At 48.2% G+C, this 15871-nt stretch overlaps 1 protein-coding gene across 2 annotated transcripts; it reads left to right on the plus strand.

The window, feature by feature from the left end:
- The first annotated feature begins 1375 nt into the window (after positions 1 to 1375).
- Positions 1376 to 15621, plus strand: fgf18a (fibroblast growth factor 18a). 2 transcript variants are annotated; one of them, XM_081712942.1, is made up of 6 exons: positions 1376 to 2833; positions 3600 to 3701; positions 11072 to 11111; positions 11255 to 11432; positions 13436 to 13542; positions 13822 to 15621. In XM_081712942.1, the coding sequence occupies exons 2-6, from the start codon at positions 3670 to 3672 to the stop codon at positions 14089 to 14091; spliced, it is 627 nt and encodes a 208-aa protein (XP_081569068.1). In that variant the 5' UTR covers positions 1376 to 2833; positions 3600 to 3669; the 3' UTR covers positions 14092 to 15621. The 2 variants fall into 2 exon arrangements, with proteins under 2 accessions (XP_081569068.1, XP_026862966.1); XM_027007165.3 differs by having other exon boundaries at positions 1376 to 3701.
- Positions 15622 to 15871: the final 250 nt, after the last annotated feature.

Below are 15871 nucleotides of genomic sequence, written 5' to 3' on the forward strand. Positions count from 1 at the left end.
GAGGAATTAAAGAGACAGAGCAGAACGAAGATGAACCAGGAGCGGACCGAGGTCAGAAGGACAAGACACACACCACATGTGGGCTTGATCTTATGAGCCCCATGTTCCTGAAATTAGTTTGTTTGAACGTAGACTTAAATAAGGAATGGGTTTGCTGATATCATTTGTTAATTCCGTAATATATATCCCATTTTCCCAGTCTAGAAAGGGCAAAAAAATCAAATACTCCATAAAACATTCCTCAAACACACTGTCTGTGGTTCCTCCTAAGAGTTTGTATTTATTTTTTTTTTTAATATTTGAGTATGGAATTCTCTGGAATGTAATAGTTAACTATTGTTATTGATATCTTATTATTAATGGCAGCACCAGTGTGCCATAATCCTAACAGATTATGTTTCTTGGGAGCATCGGCGAGACTGCAAGCACAACACGGTCTCCTTTCTTTGATTCAGCAGGACTGCAGCACAGTCGTCACCTGCCCCTCAGAGACAAAGGAACAGGTGTGTTAGGAGATGCAGCACACAACTTACCTCAGCACACAAATTAAGGCAGTATTTATGACATTTGGATCAAAGTATTTTTTGGATCAAAAAATAAATAAATAAATAAATAATAAACCCACAATTTCATATGTCCTTTAGGAACAGGTTTCGTTAGGCATGGTTAGCTGTTTCTCCCATAGTGGCTCCCCCTAGTGGTGACTTTTGGTTAATAACGAAGCGCAGTGGACACCTGGAGCTCGTGTCTGATGGATGGTGGAAGGCCCGTGGGGCCCCGGTCCCTGCACCTCAGGTGGATTTATACGGGACCTTATTTGCCTCCTTTCTTCTGTCTACGACCCTCCTCCTTTTCTCTGTTCCTCTGACAAACAACCTTTCTTCCAACAACACATTCTTTATAAGGTGGGAGAGGTCAGACACGGAGCAGCACAGTCAATGAAGGGAGCTACACGCTGACAGATCAGAGAACAGGCCAGAATATGTATGTGTGTGTGTGGGGCGAGGGGGGGTGGGGGTGGTTAGAATACAATAAAACTGACCCTTAAGTCCAATTCACTAACTACTGTCCCTGGTGCACCAGTATTAATAACCCTCTTTCCGACATATGCACACAATAATCTCTCCCCCCCCCCCGCACACACACACACACACACACACACACAGAAAAACACAATGCTTAAAAGACTGGTGTGAGAGTGTGAGAAAGACAGAAAAAGTGGGGGGGGGGGGTCTGAGGAGGAAGGGAGAGTGTTGGCTTGGCTGACCGTCTGCGGTTCTGTCGCGGTAAGGCGGGGGGGGGGGGGGGGCGTAGCTGCCGAATTCCCTGAGAAATGTTCGTTTTGGATCGGACCCTACGCTTACATACCTCCCTCTCGCTTTCAAACGAGCCGTCTCCCGTCCCCTTCACTCTCCCCTCTTAACTTTTACAGTTATGAAACGAAGAATCATAATACATCACTTTCAAAGGCGCTTAAATCCTCGCGCGAGAGACCTGGAGCACCTTGAGGCAGCTGTAGTTACGCAGAGAATCTCGAGCTTCTAAGGGCAACACCAGCGTGCTTTTTCTTTTTATAACCATCTCTAAAGATTTGTGAACGGCAGGGTGCTGCCGCGCGGTCCCCGGGCTCTCCTTTTCTCAGCGTCTCCCTGGTGTTAGCGCGGTGCCAAGAGCGCAGACAGAAATACAACGTGCCCCGTTAGGACAGACACCAACTGCGCGTCCACTTCGCTCGTCTCCGCTGCCGCACACATGGGCATTTGCTGGTGTGCTTTCGCTGTAGTCAGTCGGCATCACTGATTAATCTCGTTTGGATCCAATAAAGTGCAAGGGTGCTTGAGGCAGAGCGAACGGGAGAGAGGTAGAGCGGAGGGAAAGAGAGGGGGTTGGGAAAGGGATTGATGTGCCGCTGTTAAAATTTTGTTCTGTTTTTTTTTTTTTTTTGGTTTTTTTTTTTCTTCTTGGAGTGAGATTTTTTATTTATTTTTGCTCTCGCCGACTCGCCGCTTCTCTGTAGGTTCACATCGGAGGAACAGCTGCGGGGAACAGCTTGCCAGTAACACACCGCGAAAAGCACTAGCACGAAGCGGAGGAAATACGCTCCCCTGTCCTTATATTTTCCTCAGCCGTCTCGGTTTTGGTTTGTGAATGAACGGGGCAGAAGAGGAGGTGGCGCGGCTCCGGGGCTCCGTATGTCGCTCTTTAAGTGGACGCTTGTTTCAAGTGCACGGATAGCCTACCGATTCGCACGCGCAAAGGAATCTCCGAAAAGATCGCGCTTCCTTTTGACCTGAAAACCTCAGTTTCTGCAGCTGCTGTAGACTTTAGCTGGTTGCTGAAGGGGGCTGTAAACTTTCTCCATTAAAGAAAAAAATAAATAAATAAAAAGCTCGGATTGCATTTTTCCCTTTCAAACATTTTCGAGGTGATGTCATCGCCTTGTGTTTTTGGCCGGTATCGTGTCAGAGCTCCGGGAGACCCGCAGCCCGGCAGTCAGCACCGAGGCGCGCGCTGAAGTCCGGGAAATCAGGTGCAGAGAGCCGCTGTCACTTCCGCACTGTCGCGGGTGGCTGGACTCGCCACTCCGTCGCAGCTGTTCCTATTCTCCTTCACGCCCCCCCCCCCCCGCTCTTTTCTCCTACTGTTCTTAACACTCTCCCTCCATCCTCTGAGCTGGACCGCTCCGGACTCTCCTACACTCGACCGGACACTGTCTCACAGTGTTCCCCGCGCAGCGGACTCTCTGACCCCGCCGAAAGGCGCAGCCATGACCGAGCCCGCATTACGGCACCCGACGTCCCTCGCGCCCCTGCCTGGTCTCCCCAGCGCACAGGTACTCTACCCCCCACGGCGCCTAACCTCGTCTTGTACGGCATAAAGCGCCCACCTTTGCTCGACCCTCTTCTTTTCTCCTCCGGTTATCGACCCGTCCCCCGCGTGCTTATGTTTGTTCTTTTCCGCCCTGGGGAATATATTAGTTTTAAAAAGACGTAGATCAGTCGTGCAGAATACTAAAAGTTAGCCACCGCTGTAAACTGGATAAGACTTCGAGGAGCAACTTTGTGAATGTAAAGCTCAAAGAACAGACCGAGAGGCGACTCGTAACGTACTTGGATTACTTGGCGCAAAAAAAAGGTTTCATTTCGAGTGTTTTGTCCCCAAGAAACTTGTGGGTGATCCCCACACCGGGAAAGTTTTACTGCCTTTCACGGAAGTCTCGCGAAGGCGCAGGTCTCCGCGGTGGATGAACTTCCCTTCACCTGTTCCCAGACCCTGGAGAATACAGCTGTTATGCCCTAACTCCGCTCCCCTCCTCCAGTGGAGTCTGCCCCGCCCATACCCGTTACCAACCGCGCAACCACAGCCGCCGTTACAGCCGCTAGCGTTTGTTGGTCACGGTGGCACGCTCACCGCCGCTAACCGTGCGCTCCTCACCACCACACCTCCTTCTCAAAAGGAAGCTATGCACGCCGCCGGTGCCAGCGGGAGCGTCCGCTGACCTCGTGACCTTTCCGTCCATCCGTCGGATTGCACAAGCTGTCATAAAACGGAGCGGATTCAACGGTGCTGACCCGGCGCGCGATTTTTTTTTTTCCAAGGCGCACAGTGCGACTCGGACGTACCGAGCGGACAGACGCGGAGCGACGTCGTGTCGCGGCGCAGGGAGCAATGTGGTCCTTTCTCTCCACGCTGGCTGTCTTGTAAGTCATTAATGTTTTGAATTACCTAATGCAGAATGACTGTAAATGCGCGTTAACACGAATCGTTTCCTAAACTGTAATACTTCAAATATTTACTCTATAAAAAGCTGTTTGGAATTACACGTTTTCTACACGCTTCACTTGAAATGACTAACTGGAAGTCTTGCATACATAATGATGAAATGACATCACTCCCTCTGGGTTACCATGGTCACAGATGTCAATCAGACATCCTCTCAGGTAAGAATGCCTCATCCAATGAAAATAAACTCCAGGAGCATGTTTGCAGGCCACTCCAAAAGTGCGCCTGCCACCCTCTTGATTTTGCTTTGCTTTTTGTCAGCTTCCTTCCCTTTCCACATGGCGGTCATCTTGAGGTGGTTATCATTCCTTTCTCCACCTGTGGACAGGACAGGGAAGGTGCTGATCTGCTGCGGGGAACAGCCAGTCGCCCTCCACCTCTGCCTCTCTCCCTCCAGAGCACTCAAATTATCTAATAGTGCTCAAAGATGTCTGAAGCAGCCGGCTGGGAGCTGGCACCTTATCTGCTCTCTGGGTAGCGTGAGCGGGCAAGCCCAGCCGACGTCTGCTAGAGCTCTGCAGCAGGAAACGGCCGCCACTTACAACACATCCACGCTTGGCACGGGCCGCCTGCTGGAGCTTACTGCCAGCTTCGCAGAATTGGTGGAGTCCTAGAAACAAACAGAGTTAAGTCTAGATATGCAGGGCAATGCGCGGAAAAAAGGCCTTTTGAAGGGCAGATGGGACAGGCATTAGTCTGAAGAAGGAAAAAAAAAATTGGAGCAAGTTGCCCATCTGAAAAGCTGTTCCGTATTCTAAAATGTAAGTGCCAAAGCAAAGACGCAGCCTCGTCGAGCATGTCTGAGGTTAACAGACCAGACGTGCTACCGAGAGGTCAGGTTAAGCTGGAGACAAAGTGCAGAGCAAAACGTGCGATAAATGGACTTTTGGGCTGTGGTGTCTGTGCACGTGCGTCTCTTTAGAGCACGGGACCGCAACACCACTGTGCGGCATGTGTATTAAAACCACAGCCACAAGACCTCAGTGCATGTGCACTCGCCAAACCCTTCCACACAGATGGGAGAGCCGCGAGATCCTTCTTTTTCTGCTTAACCCTTGTGTTCCGCGGCTCGCGGCTCTCGCGGCTCTCGCGTGTGCGATCCAGAGCCAGATACCTCTTACAGGACCCCGGCCTGTCTGGCAGACGGGAAAAGGGGCACTGTGTACTGTGGTACTGGTCATACACCGCAGGCTGATTAGCTGGGTTTTTCAGGGTCCTACCCGAAACAACCCTGCATGCGTTGTGGAGGACTGACTCCACTTGAAGGGGGCGTAGAGGGAAGAGTGTCTGGGGTGATCCGGGATGGAACTCCACCTGGGTGAGCTCGACTCCACACGCGAACGCCATTCGGACGAGTCCTGTCTCAGGTCTGGTGATGTCACGCCGCCTTGCTTGTCTTGGCTCACAACCACAGAACGCTGTAGAGTAAGAGCTCCCAGATACTCTTTCTCTTATTCCCCCCCCCCCCCCCCCACTCTCTCCGGCTGGCTGCGGACTCGCTGTGGTCTGGGAGGGACAGGGAGAATCCAGAGTTGCAGCAGAGAAGGATTTTTCCCCCCCCCCCCGACTCTTCTCCCTTTTTCTTCTTTCGAGGTTATCCCCCTCTCAGCGTAACAGCCTTGTTTGAACAGCTGAGAATTCTTACCGCGCTCAGAACTATTTTCACCTGTGCTGCCCAAGCTGGCAGGTACATGAAGCTCGCGCGCACACACAGACACACAACCGCAGCAGCGGTCAGCCAGGACCCAGCAGGCAGCACGCCTGTGAGCAGGACGTATAAATATGGCGATAGCATGCATGAATGCCCTTATGACAGGAATAACACCCTGTGCACACCAGCCAGACGTCACACAGTAAGAGGCACAGTAACTGCACATCAGTGCAGATGATTAGTACACTTATGGAATATGTGTCCTGGCAATGCGTACTATGAGAATGTCTGGAGTAAAATGTATGCAGAGGTACACATGCATGAGTATACCTGAAGTTGTGCAGACAAGGCCATAGTTTACATACATGTATCTCTAGATTTTATAGACAGATACCCATGGGGCAGTGGTACCTCAGTGGCTTGACTAGTACTCAGAAGGTTGTTAGTTCAAGTCCCACCACTGCCAAGTTGCCACTGTTGGGCCCCTGAGCAAGACCCTTAACCCTTAAATGCTCAAGCTGTATTCAGTCATAATTGTAAGTTGCTTTGGATAAAAGCGTCAGGTAAATGCCATAAATGTAGATTTTACTGTGTAGGGAAAGTGTAGGTGTATAGGCTGCCAGTAAACATACCAAACAAAACAGCATACTGGAACAATCGGGCCTAACGCATACGGAATGCGGCAACATACAAGCAGTGTTTGTAGATGGAAGTATGGTGCCCATATGGTTTGAGCCACAGGGAGTCAACATTGTTTGGCACGCAGGGCGCACTTTTGTATATTGAGGTAGTGTGCCTATATATGCAATTACTAGCAATGGGTATGCAGCAGATGCTTGCCAGCAGCGAGACTTACCCAGACAGCACGAATCAATGCACAGGCAGTATGCGTACACACGCAAGCAGCAGCAGTCGAAGCCCAACCTGCATGTACAGATGTGCGCAGGCCTTTGTGAGCCACTGCGTTACTGGCCGCAGGTGCAGGGCTGGCTGACAGATGCAGGAGGTGGCCGTCCAGCACCTGGCTGGCGCACTCTGCTGCCCGTGTGGTCTACAGGTGCAGGAGCAGGTCGCGCAGGTGCACGCCGGACCACAGACACGCAGGGCAGTCCATCAGCACATACCTCTGCTCGCTCCATGTACGCCCGGTCCCAGGCTGGCGCGTTCCCAGGGTGCGGACATATTGAACCAGTCTGCGCAGATGTAAGCCCGGGGGGGGTTCGTCCTGGGTCAGCTTGCTAAGGGAAGACAAGTGAGACATACCGCAAGACATACAGAGACCGCTGTCCTGCAAAAAGGAAGAAAGACCATAAAATATATAGACACACACGCATCCTGTGCTGTTCAACTCCACTGGCAGTTTCCAGTTATACAAGGCGGGTGCAGGTACTCGGGAGCAGCCAGAATGCAAACACACACACACACACACACACACACACACACACACACACAGGGCCAGTATGGGACCACGTGAGGACAGGATGAATCAGTTCGGCTTGTTATGGGAAAAACGGTCAATTCATTCCAGTTCATTCAGACAATTTTCCAGCATCACCATTCAAATATCTGAAGCAGTTGTCTGCCTCTGCCTCGCTTGGACGTCCTCTCCTTAATCTGGTTCTGCATTCAACTAGCTCTCTGTCTCTCTCAGTAGGAGAGTCCCAAGGTGAAAGGTCAGGAGTGAAATAAAGGAAGAGAAATAAGAGAGAGAGAGAGAGAGAGAGAGAGAGAGAGAGAGAGAGAGAGAGAGCACAAGACTGAAATAAGGGAGAGTGGAATTGACAAAACAGACAAGAGGATTTGGTTTTAGCGAGCAACAATGTTTGCTGGAAGGATCGGTTGTGGAGGGACCACTGAACCACACTCTACTGTGTGTGTGTGGACATTTATATTTATGTACGTGGTTTGTTGGATTGCTTAATAGGTTGCAATCCACAAACATCTCACAGAGCTACACAAACGGGGCAATACGTTATTGCTGTGTAAGGTACTTGTATTACATCTGTGTATAAAGTGTTTCATTGCCATATGAAATGACATAATCTAATGATATTAGATAAACATCACTGTCTTCTAAAAAAGACCACCAGGAACAGCTGAAGTTGTTAGGAATTTGTCATCACACTCCTAACAAAAAGAGAACCGTTTACATATGGTCTCAGGAAAGTAAACGTTCCAAGACCAGGTAATGACCAAAAAAAACAGAATCCTTTGACAAAGGATCCATATGGAATTGCCTCCATGTTAAAAGTATTTTTGTTGACGTTCCAAATCCCTTACAGACCAAATGGGATTTTCTTCATGCTCAGATGGAACCGTTTAAATTGAATAGTGCTCTATTTTTAAAATATCAGCACATTAAAAAGCCACGCAGCTGCTACATACACTGGATATTAAAACAGCTGTTCTGAATAAAGCAGATATTGTAATAAGTAGTCAAATGTTCTGACTAAGGCAGCTCGCAGTGAGAGCTCAGTGGGAGGACTGGGACAGTGTTTATTCACAGGCCGGCCACTGGGACAGACACGCGGCCGCGTTAGCGCACAGGTACACGTTCCATATTGGACTGGTTTGCTGAGAGATTTGCTTGATTGCTCTGAGATCAGAATGAGCGTTTCTGTAGAATACAGTCTAATTCTGTAAGTGTTGGGAAGATGCACCAGTCCTTTTGGGATATGGAGGGATTTCACCAGCAGTCGGCAACGTAGAGGAATACGGGTGGTCTTCGTGGCTGCAGGGTATAATGTTTGATGTAGCAACACGGTTCTTAGACATGAGGGGCTGATCTAGGATCAGCCTACGGTCTAGAAAGGATGTCAGCGGGTACAGCAGGTTGTGTAGAAAAGGGTGTGATGTGAGAAGTAATTTGTGTGTTTTTATGTTCTTCATTAAAGATGTATTGAAGGGAGTAGATGTGTGTGTGTTTTTGCTGCAGCTGCCAGCTGCCCAGGCTGTTTCCACCTCTCCCTTATTTCTCTCTCTCTCTCTCTCTTTATCTCTTTCTCTCATATCTCTTCATGGCTGACACAGAATGGGGGAGTCTTCCCTTTCTCCTAACACCAGACAGAGAAACAAGAGAGAGGAAGGGAGAGGAGAGAGAGATTAAAAAACGACAGGATGAGAAACACGTTCGGCTCCTTTCACATCACATTCCACGGTCTTTTGGAGCATCTCCTTGTGTTTTTCGACAATTCTCCACGTCTCCACTGACCCCTGTGGAAGTGATGTCATAACAAGGTGTTCATTTTCGGATGTAAACAAGTAACCGGCTCTGGCGGAGTCATACGGCGTAAATCACGGACTACCGGCTTATCGCCATTGCACAAATATAATAAATATCCTTCTGCAGCCACAGCCCAGCCACAATTCAGAGAGATTATATCGTCAGTGACTAGGAATCTCCCAGTGGTAACTGCCTAGGTGCCCTATTGCGTCAGTGATCAGTGAGAAAAGGCCTGGATGGGAGTGTGAGAGAATTCCTGGATTCTCACCAAGGCAGCACTGCTGGAATTGCAGGGCTTCTTAAGGACATCCACGGGCTCCCTCCCTCACACACACACACACACACACACACACACACACACACACACACACACACACACACACACACGGGCTCTCTATCATAAAGGGGTTAGGAGGTAACAAGTAGGGAGGGAAAAAGGAAATGACAATAAACTTGTTTGTTTCTGTATTTTTGTTCCTTACTGGCCGTGTGAGTCGACTCCCAGCGCACCACGCCACCCAGACAGGGAGCCACAAGAGACAGAGATGGAGAGGGCTAGGGAAAGAAGTGAAACAGAGACTAGGGACCTTCTCGCTGAACTACCTGCCAGTTTCTGGGTGTACAGTGAGATGAACGACAAACAAGTGAGGTCAGAGACAACAGGAGAGAGAGTGGGGAGAGAGAAAGAGAAGGGGAGCGTGACTTCTGATGATGGCATGTTTCTGTGTAATAGGCTGCCAGGCACAGGGCGGTGGGATTATGTGATCAGTCTCAGGTTTTTTTTTTCCTCTCGTGGTGGGCAGATCAGACATTTAAACGGGGGAACACCCATCTCTGGAGCACACTTACGCGCACATACAGAACACCACAGAACACGTGTGCACACTCACAGTGCGCACAACACACATCCCTGGAGCCCCACCAGCCCCATTGGCACACACACTCCGATACACTTCATTAGAGTGCAGAGCGAGCCCTTCCCATGCCTGACTGGAGCCCATCTCAGCGGGACAGGACGTAGAAAGCTGATCTGGGATCAGTGTACTCCTGCTCTGTTCTGATCCCAGATCTCAGTAAGACAGGACGTGGAAAGCTGATCTGGGATCAGTGTATTCCTGCTCGCTTCTGATCCACCGTGTGCTAAGACAGTGTTTCCCAACCCAGTGCACATTTTTGATCCATCCGGGTCCCAGCACAGCCACACCAGATATTCCGTGTTCTTAATTGCTGGGTCAGGACCCTGAGAGCTGGGTCAGGAAACATTACATTAAAACATCAAAGCCAACATTAAGTCAGATGTAAGAAACGTTAGCAACATGCCAAATTTGGTACGGATAGAAGTTACGACAGCAGGTCTAGCGCAACGTTACCAGTAATGGGGAAGTTATGATGCTGGGCCTGAGGAGAATTACAGTACCTACAAACCTGCCCAGGATTTACACAGTCTGACCTGCTTCTGAAAAGAAAACTCCTGACCTGCAAGTGCCACAGGATGGGAAAAAGTGTAAAAAGGTTGGAGGGGTACTAGGACCATGAGCAGTGAGCCATTGTGCTTCCTTTCAGAGACTGCACATGTCACTTTCATCAACTTACATGCAAACCTAGTAGCTGAACTGATAATATGTATAATGTGTCTGCTATTGTCTAGTACTGGGGGGGGGGGCTTGCTACGAATTGTCTTCTTTGCAGACTGTCTATAGTGCCTTGATGTGTGTTGTCTGCCTGGAATTTCTACAGAAATAGCATCAGGACCACTTCATCAGCTTTTAAAAAGAAGCTTTTAACTTGCCTGCTTTTCAGAGTGCTTCTTTGATAACTTTGACTTCTGGCATGCCGTCTAGCATTTGAAGCCCAGCTGTTCAGACACCGAGCTCTGAGGAGAACCCATCAGTGGCCGAGCAGGAGACTCACTTCAGACGTTCCCTCTCAACAAATGGTGCTTGCATGAGCCCATAGTTTCCAAGTTTCCCGGCAAACACGAGTTGTGCTTCAAAATGTCAACTTTTTCCTCTGCCGAAGTGGGGAGATTAAAGATGGCAGACGGAGCAGTAAGGAGAGCCCGGCTCCGTCCAAAATCACGGCATGCTCCCTCTCCCGTTCAGTGGAGATGAACAGGGAGATTAGCACTCGTTTACTGTTTATGACAGAATCACCCTTCAACTACCCAGGAGGTAGAAAAAGGAGTTGTAAGCTTACTGTTTAGGACTTCGCAACCCTGGTAAGATCTAGCCAAACTGTCCCGGGGGAGGACGACGGCAAGGGGCACCAGTTGGGGCAGAACCAGAGGCGCGAGGCAGAGATGACCAGCTAGACTGTGGACTGTATTCCTGGATTTGAATGCATTGCAGACAGGGGGGGGGAACAGTTCTTCATTCTTATGACCTTCTTCATTCTTCTGACCTTTCTGTTCCCAGGTGTATCCAGATGATGCTGGTGATGTGCAATCCTCTGCAGGTGAGTATGAGAGGTTCTTTTTGGTGTTGCAAGTGACCCGTACAAGGACACAACACATACGTGTGTGTTTGTGCGTGTGCACACGTGCACTTCTGTCCCTGCGGGAATAAAACGTGCGTTGACGTACGCCTCTGTCCCTGCAGGTGTTCGGAGTTGACGGTGTAAACTTCAGCGTGCACGTGGAGAATCAGACTCGTGCACGAGACCCCATGAGCCGTCGCCAGCCGCGCGTCTACCAGCTCTACAGCCGCACCAGCTGCAAGCACGTGCAGGTTCTGGGCCGCAAGATCAGCGCCCGGGGCGAGGATGGAGACAAATTCGGTAAGAACCCGCGCGCACACACTCACACACACACAAAGTTTCTAGTCAAGTCCAACTGCTCTGAATACCGCTGACTCTCCATCTGCCCTTCGTTCTGGGTCTTATCTCTTTTGCTCATTCTCTCCCCTTTGCTGTCTGACGCACTGTCTTGGCCTTTTTTCTGTACAGGAAAGGGCAAAAAAGTAATATGATAGAAAGGAAAAGTATCCATCTGCAGGCAAGATGTTGGCAAACAGACTAGAAGACAAATATGAGCTTGCTTATTCTGTGGTACAGACAGAAAGACAGACACACACACACGTAGAAGAAAAAGGTAGTGAGGAACTTGTGTGTGGAAAACAAAGAGCTCGGTGACCTGCTGCCACAGTGGTTCGGCAAGGAGGGGGAGGGAAGCCTGAAGGAGAGCGAGAGTGCACCCAGTCAGCTCAGGGTGATGGAGTGCTACATCTCCATCTCCTCATTGATCTTTCCATTGATCCCGTGTTCCACCCGTGGGCTCTCCTTCAGCGGTTTTAAAACAGCACACCCAGTTCACCCCCCACTCCCTCCTTCTTCCACTTTTGTAGACATACTCATCCACCTTCATCTTGCATCCCGTTTCCCTCCGTCCGTCCGTCAGTCAATCCCCCCCCAAGACCTTCAGAATGCCACATAACACCCCACAAAGCCACACAATCAATGGAGGAAGCTGAAAGATGATCCGTACCCATATCCGAGTGACTGGCACGGGCTCACTTACGCGCGTACGTCCACGCAGGGCGCCGTGCTATGGCTCCGTGTGGATTGTGGGGTGTTTTGGTTTGTTTTTATTTGCAGTTTTCTTAACTTAATTCAGTTATGGCAGGTAATAAACAAACACAGGCGGGACACGGAGAGAGTGGGAGGAGACAGAGGAGCTGGAAGGGAAGCGCAATGGGAGGGATGAAAGCAGCGACGACAGAAAGAGCTTATTGATTTATAATGACCCCTGTGCTCGTTAAGGTCATCTAGCAACCATTTTAGGGCTTTATCTTTAAACAGCCCCCCCCGTGAAACTCACATGCACGCACACACACATGCACAGAAGGCACTTAGTAAATGACTTTAATATGAAGTTATACCCTTGGGAGGAAAATACATTTATGTATATTATATAATAGTTGACATAACCTGCACAGGTCAGAAACACACGATAAAAGATCAAATGGTCACGGCCAGTCAATACTGAAGCGGAATTGAACTGACCCGGGCAAACGTAACGGTTATCAGTGATTGTGCCTACCAGGGAAGTGAGTGTCAGTCACACAGGGGTTTGATCTGCTTAAACGTTCCAGGCTTGCTCTCTCTCTCAAGCTTCTGACAGTGTTAATGTCAATGGTAGAAGTAAAAAATTAGACTCACAGCTGTTCTGTTTCATTGTGTGTGTATGTACAGTTCTTATAATCCTTGCCTAAACCATTCGGAAAATCTATTATTGTTAAAATATCAGAACAGATTGATTTGTGTAAAAATTAACACATTAATACTTTAATTTTAATGTGACTTTTTCATGGCTTTAGTTCTTTAGTGTATATCATGCATCATAAAACTCTAAATTGAGGTCATTTTTTAACCTAAGAAAATAACTTCTGAAATGCTAAAAGACCCTCATCTATCTGCACCGGCATATGTTTATCATTCAAGTTTCCATTCAAACGAGCCAAAACATTTCTCAGAAACTGAATATCGCTTAGTGGCTGTACGTATGTAACTATAGTTACAAAGCAATGCATGTTTGCCATGTGACTAGAAGTTAGCAACTAGCACTAATAGTCTAAAAGAAGACCGCGCTCATTTACCAAGAGCAATCTCCATAGACACAGATATTTAAATGTATTAGCCTTTACGCTAAATGTCAGCATGTCATCCAAGATAGACTGGTTTGCTCCGTTTCTACACCAAGTTAAAAACAGAACGCAACTGGCATAGTACTTTTCTTTTGTAATGTCCATATGTCTGTGTGTGTCTCTCTGTCCCTTACCAAGCCCAGCTCGTAGTGGAGACAGACACCTTTGGTAGCCAGGTGCGCATCAGGGGGAAGGAGACCAACTACTACCTGTGCATGAATCGCAAAGGCAAACTAGTCGGAAAGGTGACCCATTCTCTATGATGGCTACGGGGTTCTCAATTCATTATTCGCATGAGGTGTTTGAGTTTGGTACAAACTGACAGCTGTTTATTCGCCCCGCCCCCTGTTTAAATGTGTGTGTATGGACTTGCCGTGTTTGTTGCGTCTCTCTGTCTGTCTGTCTGTGTGTGTGTGTGTGTGTGTGTGTGTGTGTGTGTGTGTGTGTGTGTGTGTGTGTGTGTGTGTGTGTGTGTGTGTGTGTGTGTGTGTGTGTGTGTGTCCTGTTGTGCATTTGGATCCCAGAAGGCCAGCAATCGTAGTTCAGAGTGCGTCTTTGTGGAGATGGTGCTTGAGAACAACTACACGGCGCTAATGTCCGCCCGCTACACGGGCTGGTACGTGGGCTTCACCAAGAGGGGGCGCCCTCGCCGCGGCCCGCACACACTCCTCAACCAGCAGGACGTTCACTTCATGAAGCGGCTCCCCCCGGGCGAGCAGCCGGACCACACGCCGTTCCGGTTCACCACCGTCAGCAAGCGCAGCAAGAGGGTTCGAGCGGCGCGGCCGCGCTAGCACCCGCCGACCCGCTGTGGCACGCTGCCCCAGAGCCTAAGACTCCACTGTCTCTCTACAGGACCACGCCAATGTTATTTAAAACCAGGGCCCAGTCAATAAAGAGACAGACCGAAAACTATAGTCCTGCTTTTAGGACCTCGCTCACGACAACTACAGGGACCTGATGCCAGTAGGACGTTCTACCCGGTGTGACTCGGTAACAGACAATGCCAGCCGTGGAACGCTTTCTGTTCAAAGCATCAGTTATGTTGTACTGTGGTATCCTCCAGCAAAGGGGATCTAAACTGGATCTATCAGCTATTATACCAAAAAACATTTGTTAAAAAGTGCTATTAAGTACCAGAGCCCTGACATAGCCTGGTGCTAGCATCTTCAACCAAGCCCAACCTGACACGAGTGGTACCACTTACTGCAACGAGCTCTAGTCACTTTCTGTGGTCTAAGCAAGCAAAAAATAAAGAAAAAAATTAATATTTTTTAAAAAGCCAATTGTAAAAACTAACAGCCCTCAGTGCAGTGTGCAGGGGGGACCCTGACCCAGTAGCCTACTAACCCAGCCATTTGCTCCGGCCACTTCATGAGAGGGGATTTCTCCATCCCACAGAACAGGGAAAAACATTCCTGTAAAACTAGACTGGATCTTGGCTGAGAGAGGAGAACAGATCCCTCTGGAATCCTGTAGAGGGTGTTAAGAAGGGGAGTGAGGGACTGAACTGAGGAACTTTACAGGACTATGGGGTGGAGAATAGGAGAGGCTACAACTGCAATCTCCCTTACCTGAAAGCTATTATGAATTTAAGACTGGGTGTGTGCATGAGAAAGAACGTTTCAAGTTGCACCAAAGACCATAATGGATGCTACCACGGCTGTCTTTGCAGAATACCTTTGCGTAGGTGACCTTGAGAGAGAGAGAGAGAGAAAGAAAAAAAAAAGAAAAAAAAACAACAAAAAAACACCTACCTTTGGCTGGAAGAACCTACTAAAACTGGAATGTAATGGTAAAATAAAATAAATTAATTTAAAAAAAAAAAAAAAAAAAAAAAAAAGACCACCATGGAACTCCTTTAAAAGTTGCACCAAAAACTAACAACCAAAGACAGCCGAAGACCAAGACTGACCACGACGAGCCCCACACCCCAGAAGTGTTGGACCCACCAGCCAATTAGACAACAGCACTTGCTAGCGGGACCGCGAGGGGCAGAGTCTTCTCTTTATATCCATGTTGCTATTGAAACGACACAAGGAGCAACGTTCCCAATTGGTTTCCAATCGGAATGCTGCTAGTGGAAAATTCAGTGGAATACCAAAGTCACTTGCATTATTATTAAAAAGGGGAAAAAAAATCAAACATTACAATAAATAAAACTATATATATGAGAAGAGTAAATGCTAAATAAGCGATATTATGACTGCTACTATAATTGTTGTTACTATAAAGTTTATTTCACTTATTTATTTCATCTCTATGTATGGCAATCTTTCTAAAGCCAGTAAACTCTACAGAAAGTGTCTGTGTTTTAAAACATACCAGTGGTGTGTCTCTGTCCTGATGATCACGGCTGTTATTTTCTTCAATGAAAACAGCATAGATCTTTTTTTACTCAGATAATCCCATCAATTTAATTAGAACTCATATATACTAGTTCTTATTTTACAAAAGACACACACACACACACACACACACACACACACACACACACACACACAATGTATATGGTTTTCCAGGTTTATGTCTATATAATGATTATCCAAGTAACTATTTTAAAGAAGGATTCAA

This window comes from Electrophorus electricus, chromosome 4 (genome assembly GCF_041902795.1).
Source record: "Electrophorus electricus isolate QZ-2024a chromosome 4, ASM4190279v1, whole genome shotgun sequence".
Classification (NCBI taxonomy): Eukaryota; Metazoa; Chordata; class Actinopteri; order Gymnotiformes; family Gymnotidae; genus Electrophorus; species Electrophorus electricus.

Bases quoted from the DNA above. Each gene is read 5' to 3' on its own strand.
- fgf18a (XM_027007165.3), top strand. From the start codon at position 3,670: ATGTGGTCCTTTCTCTCCACGCTGGCTGTCTT. The intron at 3,702-11,071 runs GTAAGTCATTAA...TTCTGTTCCCAG, and splicing joins CTCTCCACGCTGGCTGTCTT to GTGTATCCAGATGATGCTGG. The intron at 13,543-13,821 runs GTGACCCATTCT...TTTGGATCCCAG, and splicing joins AAGGCAAACTAGTCGGAAAG to AAGGCCAGCAATCGTAGTTC.